Genomic DNA, 17556 nt, shown 5'->3' on the forward strand with positions numbered 1-17556 from the left:
TCTAACTAAATAAACGCCCCTTAAGTGGAATAAGAATCCTAATTGTTATTCAAGGTCCCTTATTTTTGTGAGAATATTTACACAAATAGTCCTTTATTTAGACAAAAACATGGATAGGTTTTAAGGCCAAGGCAACAGGCGCCCGACGTCTCTATCTAGGTCTCGTGATTATCCTGTGTAACCGGTGTTGGCCCTATCATGTGACACCCTTACACTATTTGTTAAGAACTTAAAAGATAGACTGTAGAGAATAGACTAAGGGGAGCCTGCGCTACGTGTACCTTTGTACGCCACAATAAACTCTGTCGTCTCAACCACCTCCCAGTCAGACGCCATATTCCTATCTCCTAGGATAGATAAAGCTCGAGCCATAAGCTTATATCTACCAGGTGGAGCAAATTGACCTGATGAAAGAGAGCCATCCCAAACTTCCTTCATAAAATTGCCGCCAATATAGCGAAAAGGAGAGTTGGCAATCTGACCAATAGTCTGAAATTCGCCTACCTGTATAATGCTAGTCTTGGGAACGCAACTTCTCGTAAGGTCTAGCTCTGGAGCTGATGCCTTTATTTCGGCATCGGGACAAATATCAAGAGGGACAACATAGATCTGAGCCTCAGGTGAGCCAAGAACCAGGCCGAAATTGGTCACTATCACCCGAGGCTGAGCGCGACGTGACGAGGCAGTCTGCTGGACTGGGGTATCTGGTGGGCCCCTTAAAAGCACAGTAGAGCCCTCGCCAATGTTACTCTTAACAAATCTTCCACGAGCCAATATCGCCTTTGGCCCTGGTGAGAAAATAGGAGCGCCGCGGAGCGACCCCGCAAGACCGAGATACGGTACCGTTAACCGAGTGCTATCCGATCCATTGATAGCAATCCAGCCAGACCATAAGGGCAAACGCCTAAGGTCTACGCCTTGAGGATCCAAGGCAGAGATAATAATAGTATCAGACTCTCCAGAACTAAGCGTGATAGTATCTTTACTTAGGGAGATTTGGGCTGGAGCATCAATCTCTTCAGTGCCTCTAGTAGTGTAATTCTGACCTAGGGCATACAGAGTTTTGGCTGAGATGTGTGTAAGTTGGTATTGGACCGCAATATTAGCCGTGTTCTTAATAGAAAGGCTAATGGAGGAGACACGGTTCGTCGTATCATTGAAGGCCAGACTAGCTGGAGAGACCAGCGTTGTGGCGTGAGCAGCTTCCCAGGCCTTGACAAGGCCAGCGCCTTGCTGCGCGACACTCAACAAGTCATGGGCGCCCTCAGAGTAATGACTGTGACTCGACGATTGCGGCTCGGCGGTTCCCATAATAACGCTGTCAAGAATAGCTGGGTCAAACGTGCCTCGCGCCTCGCCAACAAGCGCGTAGATGCCGGCGACGAGTGGCGCGGCATGGGACGTGCCCGACACTCCTCCATAACCACCGCCAGAAAACGTGGAACGCACATCCTCTCCTGGTGCAAGCACGTTGGGTTTAATGTCAAGGTTATAAGTTGGCCCGTATGATGATAAGTCGGCAATGCTGCCTGTTGTGACGCGATGAGGACCAACCTGGCGCATCCTGACAGTCATGCCAGCGGAGAGAGCTCTGACCACGGCTTCGCCAACAGTGGCGTCTGTCATGCCTATTGCGACGATTCCCTTGGCATCTTTAGGTGCAGAGAGGTGAAGGGCGTTTCTTCCCGACCATGCGAGGACGTGGATCGCGCCGCGGGCCGTTGCGTTGAGCACCCTTTGCTCGAAGATGCAGTGCTGTTCATCTGTACGGGGGTAGCGGATAAGTGCTACGCGCCCAGTCAAGTCTTTTTTACCATCATCGCCCGGCCTCGGCTGGCAATCAGACGAAGGGCCTTCCATGTCGTCTATATTGCCTCCGTAGTCGGCGTCGACATCATGTACCGCGAGCTCCTCGGTATCCCAGGCGTGCGGCTCTCCCATCCTGACTCCAAAGGCAATATCAGCGTCGTTATTGATGCGATAGACATAATCGCCTGTTATTCGGCCATGGCTGCGGGAGAACGAGTTCACCGCCACCGCGCCGCGGCCAGTGCCTGGCGCCGCAGCGTCGAATGGACCCAAGCGGTCATTGCCAAGAGCAACAATGCAGGGAATGCCTTTTGCTGTAATACGCGAGACAACAAGAGCAGATGGTCTTTCCGACCAACTGCTTGGAAGGCCAAGACTAGAGACTATGACTTGTGCCCCATCCTTGTAGGCTTCAAGCCAAGCTGCTATCATGGTATCTTCTGTAAAAGTTTCAACGGAGGATTCAGAGGCGTAGGCATGAATAGTCGCGTTGGGAAGTGCCCCAATAAAGCCATTTTCGGCATCATATCCTGCTATAATACCAGCTACTTGAGTACCATGGCCGAGAGTATCCATAGGGTCGCTCCTATTACGAGCATTGGGTATCAGGTTTGCTCCCTTGGCCACACGGCAGCCCGGACCAAAACAGCCTCCTAGGGCCGGATGCGTATAGTCAACCTAATCAAGACCCCTTTTTATTAGTATTGACTCCTTACAGCCAAGATGAGGCGTTGGGGCGACATGGCAAACTTACGCCTGTATCAACAACGGCTATTGTAACACCCTTGCCTGTATAGCCTTCTTTATGTAGCTTGTCTACAGTCGTCATGAGGTGCGGCCAAGGTGATTCGGGCTTTTCGGCGTTACCCAACGATCTCAAGGCCCGGCGGACGCGCTTCTCCTCGGGCGTATCTTGTGCGTCGAGCTCTTCCCCGGGCTCCGAGACATTGCTAGGCTCGGTCGACTCCACGCGTGTCTCCTGCGTTAACCACCGTTTCTTTAGAATGTCTGCCTTGTCAAGCTTGTCGATAGTGTCTTCGGCGAGGGTAATGTTGGACATTTGAAACGATACGCCCTCAAAAATAGTTGAGTCGTATATATAGCGGATATGTCCTTGGCCCTGCTTAATCAAATCCACCGCCTTCGGTGTCTGGCCAACCTTACATTCGACAACATGGACTGAAGTGCCAGCATTGCCATCTGTGTCCTGTTGTGCGGTGTCTGCTCCTAAAGTCAAGGGTGCTGCGAGAGCCCACGCAAGGGCGAGGATACGGAGGCGCATTATGTCTGCTCCAAGCCGACAATCACGGGCATCAAGGAGAAGAAAGATACTTGTGCGCGCTCTTGTGCTGTGAGGAAAACAGTCTGCCTAGCCTTGCGGCTGCCAGGCTATTTTATATTTCCCTGCTCCGTACATTGATCCATACCCTATTAAGTAAGAGATAGACGCTTTCGAAGCTTGCAACGGCTATCCATGCCGCCTCGCGAAATTTTGAGACTGCAAGCGTCATTATCTGCCAAGATCTCATAGAACTGGATGGGATTGAAAAACCATGGCGAGTCAGGTTGACTCAAGTTGGGTTACAGTTTTTTAGCGAGATTGTACATATATCAATTATCTTATGTATTGCATTAATAGTAGGGATAGTAATGGAATATCACGCATCCTTAATTTTAAGCATAAGCATTCAAAATCATTGTACATGGCCTATACGCACAAGATTGCCAGCATAAGAAAGCTTGTCGAGTCAGCGTAACAAGGGCCAGGGAAATTTAAGAACTCATAATCCTTACCAATCGTATGTATCCTTGCGATAGACCCAACCCATATCCACTTCTCCACTGGATTACACCGGGACATTTAAGATCACTTTTAGCCAAATTAATAATGTTCACAAGGCGTCCCCCTTGTTGAATAGACTCGGCTGGATTGGTAGGTGGGCTCAAGTGTACATTAGGCCTCGTACGGAGCATCCCATATAGCCGATGAATACACACAGCTGCAACAGATGCCATGGCCAAGCCAAGACTTTTAGTGCTTTTATTCAAACTTTATTCCGCCAAGGACTGTTGTTACGCGGAGATGGTGTAGCATTACGGCATAAACCAAGTCGACCGGCGACCCTTAGCCTCGATATTACCAGACAGGCCATTCTGCAGTCCAGTTCTGCCGCTCTGATCGGTGTGCTTCGCATTCTTGCTTCTTTATTTGACGTCCCCGGAGAGAAGGCAACTTTTGAATCTATTGTCGTTGGCGGTGGAAATGCCGGTCTGACCATCGTGACCCGTCTTGCTGAACAACAAGGCCGTCGCGTGTGTCACACGGAAATGGCCGGTTACACGAGGGCTACGGTCACGGGATTAGGGCAGAAGGCCCTCACCGACTTCTTGTATTTGAAGACGTCTTTGACCACCAGACTACTACCTATCAAGGACCAAGGACGGTTGGCAGCCACAAGTCGACTGGGGGTAAACGGTGGACTACACAACTCACTACCCATTCGTATAAGAAGCACGCAATTAACTGGCTAAGCAGAATCGTCCAGCTGCATTACGCGCCTGGCAAAGGTCTTGGCAGCTCCTCGGCGAGCAGCTACATGATCAGTTAGCGCGCTCCAAGGGCTCATGGCAATCTTGGCAGATCTGGTCGGCGATGAAGGCTATGGCTTTGACAAGCTGCTGCCCTTTTTCAACAAGGTCATCTGTTTCACACCACCTAAGAATGCGCTTTAATTTGCCAAGTCAACCCCGTCCTACGTCATTTCTGTCACGGGTAACTGCACCGGCCCTTTGTTAGTGACGTATTCAACATGCTCACCAGTTTACTTGGTGGGCTGAAACTCATCATGATTGATACCTTCTTTGTTGTTGTCTGGTGTAACGGCTGTTGGTCCAACGCCATTGTTGTGGCCTCAACCGTGTGACACGTGCTGCAGTCCCACGTGTGGTAGTGATCATATCCATGATGAACAGCTCCCTTGAAAACATGATGTATCACAATTCAATATTGATTATACAATGTAACGTCTTAAACTTGGTGTGCGAGAACTTGGTGTAGAGAGGCCTTGAGCGTCTTTCGTAGCTGTGCACGGATACGAGTCGTCTCAGAGGGCCGCACCAAGTCTTTCAGACACGTCAAGTTTTCAGAGACGGGCCCTTTCAAGCAGGTAGGTATCGCAAGCGTCAGATGAACAAAAAACTCGTTGGTCTATTTATGATGACGTAGATATAAAACCGATAATGATTAGTGTGAAGGGGAGGGAGGTGGAAATTCTGGCGCTCATCTTGCCTCGGGCTGTCAAGAACGAAAGCGGACAGTCTAGGGCAAGGCTTAATTGCATAACGCCAGGATCAGAGGGTGGTGCGTGGTGACCACTTTGAGAAATTGACGCTTCAGGCTACCCCGTACTCCCTGATGCTGATTCTGCCTATCCTTCTGCGAGCCATCCGCGTATGATTAAATGTCAAGTATCATTAAACAAAGGCCTATTCCGTGAACCGTATGCCATAATCGAGGGTATGATGGATGAAGGCTATACTCCCTTAAGGGTATTAAACCAGCTGATGGTCCCCGTCATATTGAGGATAACATGTCACACTCATTGCTTCTTATATTCACCCATAAACACAAATCCACTGCATCATCTACAATGAAGACCAACTTCCTGACTATTGCCGCCGTGGCATTTGCAACCATTTCTGGTGCAGCGGCTAATCCCGCCAGTTTGCCAATGGGCATTGAAATCACGGAGCGGGATGGAATGACCCTGATCCGTGAAGTTGTATGTTATGCCGCCCACATTCATCATTGACCATGGAAAGCAGTGGTCCTGACAAGGTCGATTTATAGCCTCATGAACATCTCGGACTGCACAAGCGATGCAGGGAGTGTGTTCATCTTGGCGACCGCTGCACCATTGGCGACGGCAACTGTCATAATGATGAGCATGGAAGCTGCACTTGGTGTGGAAATCACTGCAAATCCATCTGCGTTCCTGATGGGGACACGTGTGAGAAGTGGTGTCTCTAAACGCACAGGGCTGAATGTTTGGTCAAATGGATTGGGATTATAGAAATCAGGCCAAGGATGCCCGGGGATAATGTTGACGGGCACGTGAGGATACAGCTGCTCCGGTACCAGGTACATGTAGCCTCCGGAGTCCGGATCTATTAGCGTCAATACCCGACTATCGGGCCGTCGGCAGATGCAATTGACTTCCAATGTTGACATTGAATTAAGTGGGGGCTGGCCATTTAGAGTCAATCCGCTAGTCGTCGTACAATACAACCCAAAAGTTGATGTCATCGTAATTATTATTAGGTGGCCAATAGGGCCGAGTTCCGTCCTTATCGTGACTTTTGTCCAATGGCTGTGCATGTCACATATGTGTAAGCAGGGACCGATTACCAACTTCTGTATTCGTGATACAGAGCCTGGATTCAGTTAAATGGATAGAATTGTGTGCAGCCCTGGTGAGAGGGGCGCTCGGCTCCAGGCATCGCTGTGCCCGGTGCGTGGCGCAATCAAATACCAAATGCAGCTAGTAAGCTGTCAAGTCCATCCGGTCGATGCGACCAGACATTAGATTAGTCCCACTAAAAGCGTGACAGGCAGGGTTCTTCTCCAGACATCAATTGATGCATGTCTTTCAAGTCCAGTCGATGCTCCGTGGAGCCTGCTGTGTTGGGAGCCAAGAGGCAAGGCATTCTGTTGGCGGAGATGATGGTTGGTGAGTCCAAGTCCAGAATAAGATAACAGAGCCAAGGCAGAACACACTTATCAGATGCAAAGAGTAGCTGGCAATATGCAATGCAATCCGGGGGTGTGACTGGGCAGTTGCTGCCCGAGACGAGGCATGAAACCATATTGTTTGCACGTATCGTCTTCGGCATCATCTGGGCAACTATTACACCCCCATATCCCTGTTATCGTAATTTACTCGCAGCCCGATGCGTAGGATAATAATGACGCACCTGCATACGCCATTCCGTGCACGTCCCAACCTCGTAACAAGGCTGCGTACGGCGATCCCAACACGTGACAATATGAAAGGGGGACGAGCATGGCGATTTTGCCATACATTTGATTCCAAGCGTCATCTCAAATATCCCTCTGTGCATCTTTGATCATGGCAGCTCGACGGCGCGCCAAAATAATCCTCGGCATAGGACTTGTCTCCTCCATCTGGTGGCTTTTCTTCAGACCCACGCTACACCATGGCAGCTTTCACCAAGTCACAAACACACCGCTCGATTTGTTAAAGACGACTTTACATGATAGCCAGAAGCCCACAGAGTACTACGCCTCCAAGGCGGCGCGTGACTTTTGCGCCGCCCATGGATATCCGGTATTCACGCCGCGCAGCGTCTCCGGCCAGCGCAAAGTATACGACCTCGTCATGGTCAACTCGGAGCTGGACTTTCTCGAGATTCGACTCAACACACTATACGACCAAGTTGACTACTTCATCATTGTGGAATCGCCCAAGACGTTTCAGGGTGACAAGAAGCCCCTCGTTATCAAGGATAACTGGGCCTACTTCCGCCGCTACCATGACAAGATGATTTATCACCAGTTGGCGTTCCCAACCTCATTTCACCCCCACCGTGCGTGGGATTACGAAGACTTGCAGCGAGACGCCATGTACGAGCAGGTCATGCTCGCATTGGAAGGGCCCAGAAGTCCGATGCAAGGCGACGTTATTATCGTGGCCGACGTCGATGAGATCCCCCGTCCACAAACCGTGCTTGTGCTTCGCACCTGCAACTACCCCCGGCGTCTCACGCTCGCTTCCAAATTCTACTACTACTCTTTCCAGTTTCTGCACACTGGACCCGAGTGGCAGCACCCTCAGGCCACCTACTACCAAGGATCGCGCACCCTCAAGCCTACCAATCTGCGCAACGGGGATGGTGGCTTTGCCCTGTTGCGCGGCCGAGAAAAGGGAGTGCTGAACAATGCAGGCTGGCATTGTAGCAGCTGCTTTGCCACCATGGAGCAGTTCCTCAACAAGATGTCTAGCTTCTCCCACGGGTGGATGAATGCCGAGCGGTACAGGGACAAGAACAAGATTGCTGCCGCCGTGAGAGACGGAAATGATCTGTGGGAGAGGCAACAGGACACATTTATCAAGATTGAAAAGAATAAAGACATGCCTCCGCTTGTGCTTGAGGAGCCGGAGCGTTTTGGCTACATGACAAATCGGGATGGGCCGTCAGCAGGGTTCACGGATTATCCATAGCGGGCAAGATTTGGCGTCGTGGTTGGGAGGGCATATTCAGCCGTTTTTAGAGTTACCCTATACCTATCAGCGAATTGTAAGAGCTCAATTCTATGGCCATGGTGCCATGTGCTGGTTATTTCTTTTCTATAAAACAACTCTGATGAAGAGAAGAGAAGAAACCGTCTGTAGTGAATTTTTGAAATTCCGTTTATAGCTCAAACCGATGAGAAAAGAGTTTTGCAAAGAGGGAGGCGTTAAGGTCTGGTACGCCTGGCCAAGTACACAATTGACATCAGTCTTTGGGCAGGTGGGCTGAGGGCTGGCTGCGACTACTGGCTGTTCGACGTTATTTATTTAATTGGTACATGTATTGTCTGGTATTTGCCAAAGCGCTGGGCTTGTATTTTGTTCCGCGTATACATGTGTGTACATGGCCTCTGCACGTGCCGCGCCACCCCAAACTTGCCTGCCCTTCAATGTTCGGAAACACAGCGTGCTCTGAACCAAGTGCGAGCAACCCACGTGATCTTGGGTGTCTGGTGCATTTGGGCGTCGAGAGAGCAGCTGGCAAACGAATAGAAGCAAACCAGTCACTTGTGGCAAAATCGCAGACTGAAGAGTCAACCAAAGTGCCAAGATGAGTGCGTTGACTTTGCTCTTTGCCTTCCTTGTGGTAAGACGCGAAGATGCAAGCATCGTGTACCTGGAATTAACTTGAAGCAGGTAGTTCTGGCGCTCTTTGGAGTGGCACTGTTTGTCCAATTCGACTTGACTCGACGTCAATAACCATCCTCGCTAACGAACCACCGTAGATACGAGCACATTCATTCCACAAGCTTATCGCTGCCAATCTCTCCGACCCTTACGATCATTGCAGTTCTACTTCCTCTAGCAGCTGCTGCAAACGCGCTCTCATATCCGCGTCTCGCACGTTCTAATAGCCGCCTGAATCGTCTCGTGGCCCAGGCCTTGCAGGTTGGCCAAGCAATCCTGACTACGGTCCTGGCAACCCTTCTCTTCTCCAACATTCTCCCGTCGGCCGCCCGCGACTGCTTGCTATCGACCCTTTGGCAGCGCTTCTTCAGCAGCCACGATGCCGGGTCGATCCGGCGGATTCAGGATGCCCTGAATTGCTGTGGCTTTAATACGGTGAGGGACAGAGCTTGGCCTTTCCCCAATCAGCACACCGCCCAACAATGCGCCGAAACGTACGGGCGAGACACGGCGTGCATCCAACCTTGGAGGGCAGCACTGCAGAGAAACTCTGGCATTAGTTTTGGAATCGTGCTGTTTATTGGGCTTTTTCAGGTATGTGAGCTGCGTCCCGGCTAGCACCACCCAATGCTGTTCGCTGACAGGTCCTTTTGTTGTACAGATGGCAAGTTTCTTCCCGTGGCCGTCTTTCACTCTAGCTAGGAGAATGCCAACAAGAGGAGTGAGTTTCCATGTAACCAATACTGAAGAAGCAGAAAGGAGCACCGAGAGGACTCGGCTTCTGCCAGCTGCAGTTGGAGGCGGGGGGAATGACAACACGGCGGATGAGCCTGAGCCTAGGCCTCACCAAACAACGAGTAATGGTGACGAGGGGCGTGAGGATCGTCAGCCGCATGTTGGTAACCCTTGGGCCGTTGAATAGAAAGGCGAGGGTGCAATTATGACAATATTGCAACCATCCAGGTATGCGTGAGTTTGCACCTACAATTAGGGTTCCCGTGGCTTCACTGGCAACATTTTCTTGCTGTAAGTAAGAGCAAGGGCATCCTATTGTAACAACGCCATCATCAGGTCCCTCATTGAGAGCTTTGGCCAAGTAAAGAGAGATTGCTCATGAGTCAAGATAATACAGCAAGTTGTGCCTATTAGCCTACATGTCAGCGGTCTGATTGGGAGTTGTGCTGTCGAGACCAATATTCAGAGACCGAAGATGATTAGCTGGGAGAACGGGAGTGGCCTAGATAAGTGCACTCAAAGTGACGAGACTTTTAGAGGAAATTGATACAGTTCAAGGCTCTACAATGCTCGAGAACAAACACCAGACTAAAGCTATTTTGGGTGATTCCCAATGTCAGGTTGGTTGAGCGGCGTCAAATGCTTTAGTCTATAATCTATTTAGTCTAGTCTAGTCTAATTCCCGAGCAGACCCTACCATGGGATCACTGCCCCGTCGTACTGGTTGGGGCCTTCGGCATGCTCCCAACCTGGGACGTGGATATTGTAGAATTTACCGTTGGCGTCGACGGTTGCCGACAAGATCAAATCCTTCAAGGCCCTAACGCCAGTTGCAACATCCAAGTCTGCGTCTTGAGAGCCCATGTCGGTTCGAAGCCACTGTATTTTGGCATTAATATCGCTTAGTACTTTGCATCTTTAATTTGAATTACAACTTACTCCTGGAGAAACAGCCACGACGGTGAATCCTTCCTTTGCGTAGTCAATAGCGTACTGGGCGGACAACATGTTCATCGCAGCCTTTGTAATTTTGTATGCTGGCACTGGGAGCCACGTGTACCTGTTGGCATATTCAATAGAACCAAGAGGAGTTGAGCTAGGCAAAGTTAGATGGTTGCTGGAAAGAAGCCCGTTTGGCAGACTTACATCATGGCTATTTTCTTTCCGCTGCCCTTCTGCAGAAGAGGAATCAATGCTGCGGTGATGCGGTGCGTGCTTACGACGTTGACGTCGAAAGCAGTCAGCAACTGTTGTCCATCCAAGGCACCAACTCCGCCCTCTGTGTATGGCATTATCTTGCCTATTTGTTAGCACGGAAAGAAGACTGGTCAGGGGCCAACTACATACTCCGACATTGTTGATCAAGATGTCGAGCCCTTTGCCGGCAAGTTTAGTCTCAATAACAGCTGCTGCTTGCTTCACTGAGTTGTCCTCGGTAATCTCACACTGGACTTGCACAATGCGGCCGGCCGAGCTAGAGATGAGCTCGTCCAAGGGCTGGGAGGGACCTCGAGTTGTGACGAGGATGAGGGAAATCTGTGACTCTGGTAGCTGCATTAGCTGCCGTACGAGTTCAAGCCCGATGCCGCGGCCACCGCCGGTAACAAGAACGGTCGACATTTTGGTTCTTGAAAGAGATGTAATATAACAAGAAGGGGGTATACGGTATGAGAGTCGCGGCTAATTTAAAGACGAAAATTAGGCAACAAGTCTGTGACTGTCTCTGTACAAATAAAGATAAAAATGGTTGATAAGCTCAAGTTGTTTTAAGCAGAGGCAAGTGCGAAATGGCAAGAGAAAGAAGCCGAGTTCCATACCCTTGCTATTTATTCCAAGTCCTTGCCTAGTCTGAACTACTTGATACTAGGCTGGGCGAAGCTGCTAATCGGATGTCTTGTGCCGGACTTAAGCCATCTCCGGTCCACGGTTCCATGCACATTAGTCAAGTTTCTAGAATCACAACCGTGCTATGCGCTAATAGTAGCCCCATGATTGCATGTGATTGGCCCACCGCTCCATCCAGAAGCCCATGCCAGTTAACCTTATGTGGGTCAACAGCAGACGTTCTGCTAAATAGCCATCATTAATGAATGGTTTCATCATGTCATGGTTGGTATTTCTTAAAAGCGAATTTACCATGTGCTGCTTTGTATTAGAGTAGAACTACAAGTTCTATATTGAATCCCATGTTGCTGCTTACGCGCTCGTAGGGCATGATTACAACACACATCTACTATGCACTACTGAGCCCAGAGAGTCGATACTAATCGGTCATTCTATAATTACTAGGATTGTCCAAGTCGACATGACTAGCTAGTGACTTGGCGTGTTTAGTCGGGGCGCCGCATCTGTCTGTATACAAGTGGAGGCTTTTGGCCCAGAGTGCACTGCTCAATCTCTACACCAGACTTGAAGTTGGTGTCGATCGTCATAAAATGTTAGACCCGGCATGTTTCAAGAGGTGGTTAACCACCTTTGGAAACTCAGATAAATGATACAAACCCTCCTTCCTCTAAAGGGAATTAAGCAAAAAAATGGGAGTTTCAGTTGCTGCTGGTACTGAGTTAATTAAAAATGTAACACTAAACCGTACAATGCATGGTACTTGTCCAGGCATATGGGGCTTGATGACGAATAATGGACTTTGCTCAAGCATATTCCCAGGGCGGTCTTGGTACATGTTTTTCTTCTGAGCTTGAGATCAATATTCCCAATTAATTGATCACGAGCTGCGTCAGAAATCCACAGTGGGGAACGGCTTGTTCCGAAGTCAAGTCTGCTGCTGAGGTCTGTTGTTCCTGGAGTATTAATTCCGAACTGGATCTTGTGCTCATAAACGTCATGCATAAAACATGCTGTCATGAGGTCACATCGCTGCCGCAGTGCTTTGTTCTTGGCGGTTGAAAAGCTGATATGCGTACTTGCTCGGAGATAATGTTCGGGACTGTGTACAGAAGTGGTTTCCTCCGAAGGCCAGACTTCTTTCCGCACTACAACATAAGACCAGTTGATTGGGCATGTAATTAATTTCATTTGCAAGGCGGCACGCAGTGCTACATGACATGCGCCAGTATATCCCGCGGTATGGTGGTGTAAAGGAACATTACCGGGCACACCAAATGCTACTGTGCATGAACTCTAAGATGCTGGGACAAGTTTTGAATTGGTTCAAAGGTGAGAGTAGCATTCGGACTTAGGACGTTTCTGTTCATACATGTAGGCACCGGACGAGCTAGGCTAGCAGCCATACAGTCGTCGCTAGAGCCCTCTCAGATCCTTATAAAACGGTCGCTTCGGTCTCACTGTGACCTCAACCATCATACAGGGTTTTATTACACATATCAATCTATTTGACTACTTTCACACCATGATGAAGCTAGCCACTTTCGGTGCCTTCTTGGTCGCCCTAGGCGCAGGAGCGCCAGTTCAAACCGAAGAGTACGAATATGTTGTAGTTGGCTCAGGCCCCGGAGGTGGCACAGTAGCGTAAGAGGAACCCCCTTTCTTAACTCAAGGGAGTTGCAGCTGATAAAAAAATAGTGCCAACCTTGCCCGCGCAGGTCACTCTGTGTTCCTGATTGAGGCCGGGCAGGATCAAGGTGAGAACCTGATCACACAAGTCCCAGCTTGGTAAGCATAATACAACCAGCATAAAACACTCCATATCACTAACAGTCCGCAGGTTTAACATGGCTGGTGAAACACCTGGAATCTCATGGCAGTTTTTTGTCAACCACTTTCAGAATGAAACTCAGGCACGGCGGGACAATAAGTACACGTACAGGCTTAACAATGGATCGTATTATGTTGGACTGGATCCTCCTGCTGGTGCAGAACCGTAAGACACCCCGCAGTCCAAAATCTTGGAAACTCAATTAACAATACGACAGGCTGGGTATATACTACCCTCGTGGGGCAACAGTTGGCGGTTCATCCCAAGTCAACGCCATGTACTTTGTTGTACCTCCTGACAGCGACTGGACACACATAGCCAACCTTACCAATGACGATTCTTGGTTGCCGGAAAAAATGAGAGAATATTTTGTTGAAGTTGAAAGAAACGGTTATCTTCCCCCTGACCAGTTGGGCCACGGTTACGACGGTTTCGTTTCGGTATGTCAGGACCCGTCGACCAAAAGAGACTTGGCTAACTATCCCAGTCGGCACGGGTAAATGATACCTTTACCACCTCTCGCCCGGGGGTAACGAAGCTTGTCAAGGAGGCGATTCGAGAGCTCGAGGGCGTCGATGTCCAGAGTGAGCAGCAACTAGTTGACCTCCTAAGGCGGGATATAAATCGCATCGAGCCCGGCCGCTACGAGAAATCTCAAGTCTTCGACATCACTCTGCATATAGACTCTAGAAGACGCCGAAACGGAGCCCGAAACTATATTGCGGATACACTAAGCGCCTTGAATGAGGACGGCTCCGCGAAATACCCTCTTACACTAAGCTCACACAGCCTAGCGACCCGCGTTTTATTTGAAGATGCCAAGGGTGGCCACAAGCCCCGAGCTAGTGGTGTCGAGTATCTAGTCGGCGAGGCTCTTTACTCGGCCGACGACCGGTATAACGCGAGCAACTCTGGCGAGCTCAAGAGGGTTGCAGCTTCTAGAGAGGTGATTGTTGCTGGAGGAGCATTCAACACGCCACAGATACTCAAATTAAGCGGTGTCGGACCCCGAGCTGAATTGGAAAAGTTGGAAATACCAGTTGTCGTGGATTTGCCTGCCGTGGTGAGCCGGTATTCGATGTTGTGCCCCTTGGCGTCCGAGGCCGCTAACAAGTTGTCAGGGAAATTACATGCAAGATAATTACGAAAGCGGCGTCAGTGTCCGTGCCAATACGCTGTGGGAGAATAACCCTTCTGAAAATTGCAAAATGAACCCAAGTCTTCCGCCGTCCGACGATCCATGCCTCGAACTTTGGCAATCACAAGGCCTGGGACCATATGGCGAGGGCGGTGCGCCACTGTCGGCCTTGTTTAAATCGAGCGTGAGCGAGACCCAAGACTGCGATATCGCTCTCTTTGGCGGCCCCAATGCCGACTTTCATGGATTCTTCCCCGGATTCAGCCAGGTGCGGGCGCCGGGCAACGCATTCTTCTGGTCTTTGGTCAAGTTGCAGACTGGCAACGAGGCCGGCACAGTGACTCTGCGCTCGACGGACCCTAGAGACACGCCGCTGATCAACTTTAACTGGTTTGAGCAAAAGGCGGAACGCGACCTGCAGGCTCTCGAGGAGGCGGCTGACATGGTCAAGCGTGTATTCAATGCCACCGGCGCGCCGTATGCCCCCTTTGAGATTATTGAACCCAGTCCGGAGATTGAGACGAAGCAAGCAATTAAAGACAATGCGTATAGCCACCACGTCACATCGACTTGCCGCATGGGCCCCAAAGACGACCCGGATTACTGCGTCGACCCTGATTTCAATGTCAATGGTGTCGAGGGTCTTCGTGTGGTGGATGCCTCCGTCTTTCCGCGTACACCGGGTGCGTTCCCTGTTGTCCCTGTGTTTATGATTAGTCAAAAGGCTTCCCATGTTATCCTGGATGGCCTTTCGGAGAAACATTGAGCAGTATCAAGAGGGAGGAGCCCCATTGCAGGTAAAAACAATGTGCGATTGGCTGGGAATTAGCAATGGTGCAAAGTATTTAGTTTCTTCATGCAGAATTTATAGGGGATATTGTATCATGTTGTCATCTACTCAGCTAAATAATCCCGCTGCGGTACAAGAAGAGTGCACGCAGGTGTCGGGTTAAATATGGCAATTATAGCTGTCATGGTAATAATCCGTAGGCTGGTCTACAATTTTTGCCTGTGGCCTCATGGGTCAATTGACTCGACAGCAGCATGGCTACGACCCTTTGACAAGGCGATCAATGATTGGATACCACAATGTGCAGCTGATGAAGGAGGCTTCAGCATTCAACTGTATCAACATGATATTCTCCGAGGCTGTGCATGAACGGATCAAAGCGGCGATGGTCCAATCACTTGAATTCCCGATGAGGCTCGGCTATTGGCATTAAAAGACGGCACAACAAATCAGCCCAGAACATGGAGGTCGACTACTAGTTTAATAGCTCCATGTCCCGACCGCAAGTCTGCCAAAGCAGGGATAGCGGTAGCCACTTGCCTAAATTAAGCATACCAGACACGTTAAAACAATAGATCCTTTGCATCAAAGGAATATTGAACCTTGAAACAAAGTGGGAGAACCATGTAACGGCGCAAACACAGCCGCAGATGCTCGCGTGCGAGCTAAAACCTCAAGCCACAATCCACCAAATGCCACCCAGCACATGATGGATGATGCAAAGCAAGTACCCCGGTACAATTCTGCCGTAGTAACTTATTTTGCGGGTTGAGGGTGGAGTTGATATATTTGCACATGATATATGCCAGGAACGGTTCTTAATTGCCGCGGTCTTTTATGCCCAATTTAGCCCCCGGCTAATAAACTTCCATCTTGGGCAACCACCAGACTCGATGCTGTCGCAATTGATCGCATGATGTCAACAGTAGCTTCGTATTTGCAACCAGCCACCTGCAATAAACGGTCTGGTAGTAGCACGATTAGGACGACCCTTAACACGATCCCTTGTAATTAACTCCAAAAGGCTCCAGCAGTCAAAATTTACTATTTTAGGCACATGCAGCTCCCCGCATAACCCTAACCCCGCCATCGCCTGGTTCGGCTGCTGACCGAGACCTTAACCTATTGTGGAAATGGACAACGGGCGTAGGCCTCGTCAGCCCAGCGTAGACTTGGCCTACCTCCCTTGCAAAGAGAAAAAGGTCGATGGGAAAAGAATAGTCATGCTCTCAAGTTGAGCTCGATATGGGCCCGCGTGAAGGTCGTAGTCGGCGAGAGCACATGGCGAGCTACTTCGCAGCGCGACAGCCGTGCACCGTAGCAGTATAAAAGTCTCAGTTGCCGCATTCTGGCAATGAAAGGGGCGCAAACCAGACAAAGAATACACCTTTCCTCTGCCTTTGACAGACTAGTTCTGAAAAATGCCGTCTTTGTCTTATCTCGCCGCTGCTTTGTTAGCCCTCGGGCCGATTGCCAACGCAACTTTGTTGACGAGGGAGCAAGGGGAGTTTTGCGATTCCCAGCCGGATGCCGATATATTGGCTCTGCACGAGCAGCTATCCAAGGACGAGTCACGCCTGACTCGTCGGGATACCGGTGAACGTATCTCGTTGGAGACGTGGGTTCACGTTATTGCTACCAATCAAACCAAGGAAGGCGGCTGGCTGACTGTAAGCTTGTGCTTCCACGTTCCCTTTTGCCTTTGCATGCCCTACTTTTGTGGTATTCGTTTGCGTTGTTCTAATCCAATTTTCCTTGAGCAGAAGGCGGAAATTGACAGCCAGATGAAAGTCCTCAACAACGCATTTGCACCAAGTAACCTCACCTTTAACCTCAATGGCACAACCTGGAACCAAAACGCCTCATGGGCCATGCATCCAAAGCATTTCGAAATGGACTACAAGACCAAGTTGCACAAAGGCACCTCGCGCACCTTGAATCTCTATTACTTGCCGGGCATATACGACGGCCTGGGGGGTTTCTGCAGATTCCCCGGCATATACACCAACCGTGGCGAGGAACTGGATAGAGATGGCTGCGTGATCGGCTCCTTTACCCTGCCTGGCAACCCGGGCGTCCTGGGTATGGTTACTGTCCACGAGGTTGGCCATTGGTTTGGTCTATTGCATACCTTCCATGGCGGCTGCAACGAAGAGGGTGGTGACTTTGTTGCCGACACTCCTGCCGAAGCCTCTGCCAACAACCTGGACGAGTGTCCCGTCGGCCGCGATACCTGTCCCGACTTGTCCGGTCTCGATCCGGTCGACAACTACATGGACTACTCTGGAGAGTAAGCGCCCAGAAACTATCTACATTAAGATCAATCAAATCATTCTTGTTACACGGAAAAGGCCCAACAGATCGTGAGGCCTAATAAAGGGGCCTTACTAATATAGAACTTATTAGTTATATAATTAGAATATATACTTAAGTAAAAATTATAAGCCTAGGTATTTCTTTTATATATATAAAA

General features: G+C 49.8%; 6 protein-coding genes across 6 annotated transcripts; 4 read left to right on the plus strand and 2 right to left on the minus strand.

Moving 5' to 3' along the window:
- Positions 1-255: 255 nt before the first annotated feature.
- On the minus strand, positions 256-3091 carry MAA_08555 (Peptidase S8, subtilisin, His-active site protein; the record flags this gene model as incomplete). The annotated part of the gene is made up of 2 exons (XM_007826553.1): positions 256-2487; positions 2564-3091. 2 exons carry the CDS (start codon positions 3089-3091, stop codon positions 256-258), a joined length of 2760 nt encoding a protein of 919 aa, XP_007824744.1.
- Positions 3092-5399: 2308 nt separating this feature from the next.
- MAA_08556 (uncharacterized protein) lies at positions 5400-5839 on the plus strand (the record flags this gene model as incomplete). Its single annotated transcript, XM_007826554.1, has 2 exons — positions 5400-5591; positions 5660-5839. 2 exons carry the CDS (start codon positions 5400-5402, stop codon positions 5837-5839), a joined length of 372 nt encoding a protein of 123 aa, XP_007824745.1.
- Positions 5840-6938: 1099 nt separating this feature from the next.
- On the plus strand, positions 6939-8051 carry MAA_08557 (glycosyl transferase family 17 protein; the record flags this gene model as incomplete). The annotated part of the gene is made up of 1 exon (XM_007826555.1): positions 6939-8051. The coding sequence occupies one exon, from the start codon at positions 6939-6941 to the stop codon at positions 8049-8051; it is 1113 nt and encodes a 370-aa protein (XP_007824746.1).
- Positions 8052-10175: 2124 nt separating this feature from the next.
- On the minus strand, positions 10176-11102 carry MAA_08558 (short-chain dehydrogenase; the record flags this gene model as incomplete). Its single annotated transcript, XM_007826556.1, has 4 exons — positions 10176-10361; positions 10422-10578; positions 10629-10777; positions 10830-11102. 4 exons carry the CDS (start codon positions 11100-11102, stop codon positions 10176-10178), a joined length of 765 nt encoding a protein of 254 aa, XP_007824747.1.
- A 1747-nt stretch (positions 11103-12849) lies between these two features.
- Positions 12850-15059, plus strand: MAA_08559 (Glucose-methanol-choline oxidoreductase; the record flags this gene model as incomplete). The annotated part of the gene is made up of 6 exons (XM_007826557.1): positions 12850-12968; positions 13023-13112; positions 13165-13320; positions 13373-13595; positions 13643-14218; positions 14277-15059. 6 exons carry the CDS (start codon positions 12850-12852, stop codon positions 15057-15059), a joined length of 1947 nt encoding a protein of 648 aa, XP_007824748.1.
- Positions 15060-16504: 1445 nt separating this feature from the next.
- Positions 16505-17377, plus strand: MAA_08560 (metalloprotease 1; the record flags this gene model as incomplete). The annotated part of the gene is made up of 1 exon (XM_007826558.1): positions 16505-17377. The coding sequence occupies one exon, from the start codon at positions 16505-16507 to the stop codon at positions 17375-17377; it is 873 nt and encodes a 290-aa protein (XP_007824749.1).
- Positions 17378-17556: the final 179 nt, after the last annotated feature.

Source organism: Metarhizium robertsii (genome assembly GCF_000187425.2).
Source record: "Metarhizium robertsii ARSEF 23 chromosome Unknown MAA_Scf_3, whole genome shotgun sequence".
Classification (NCBI taxonomy): Eukaryota; Fungi; Ascomycota; class Sordariomycetes; order Hypocreales; family Clavicipitaceae; genus Metarhizium; species Metarhizium robertsii.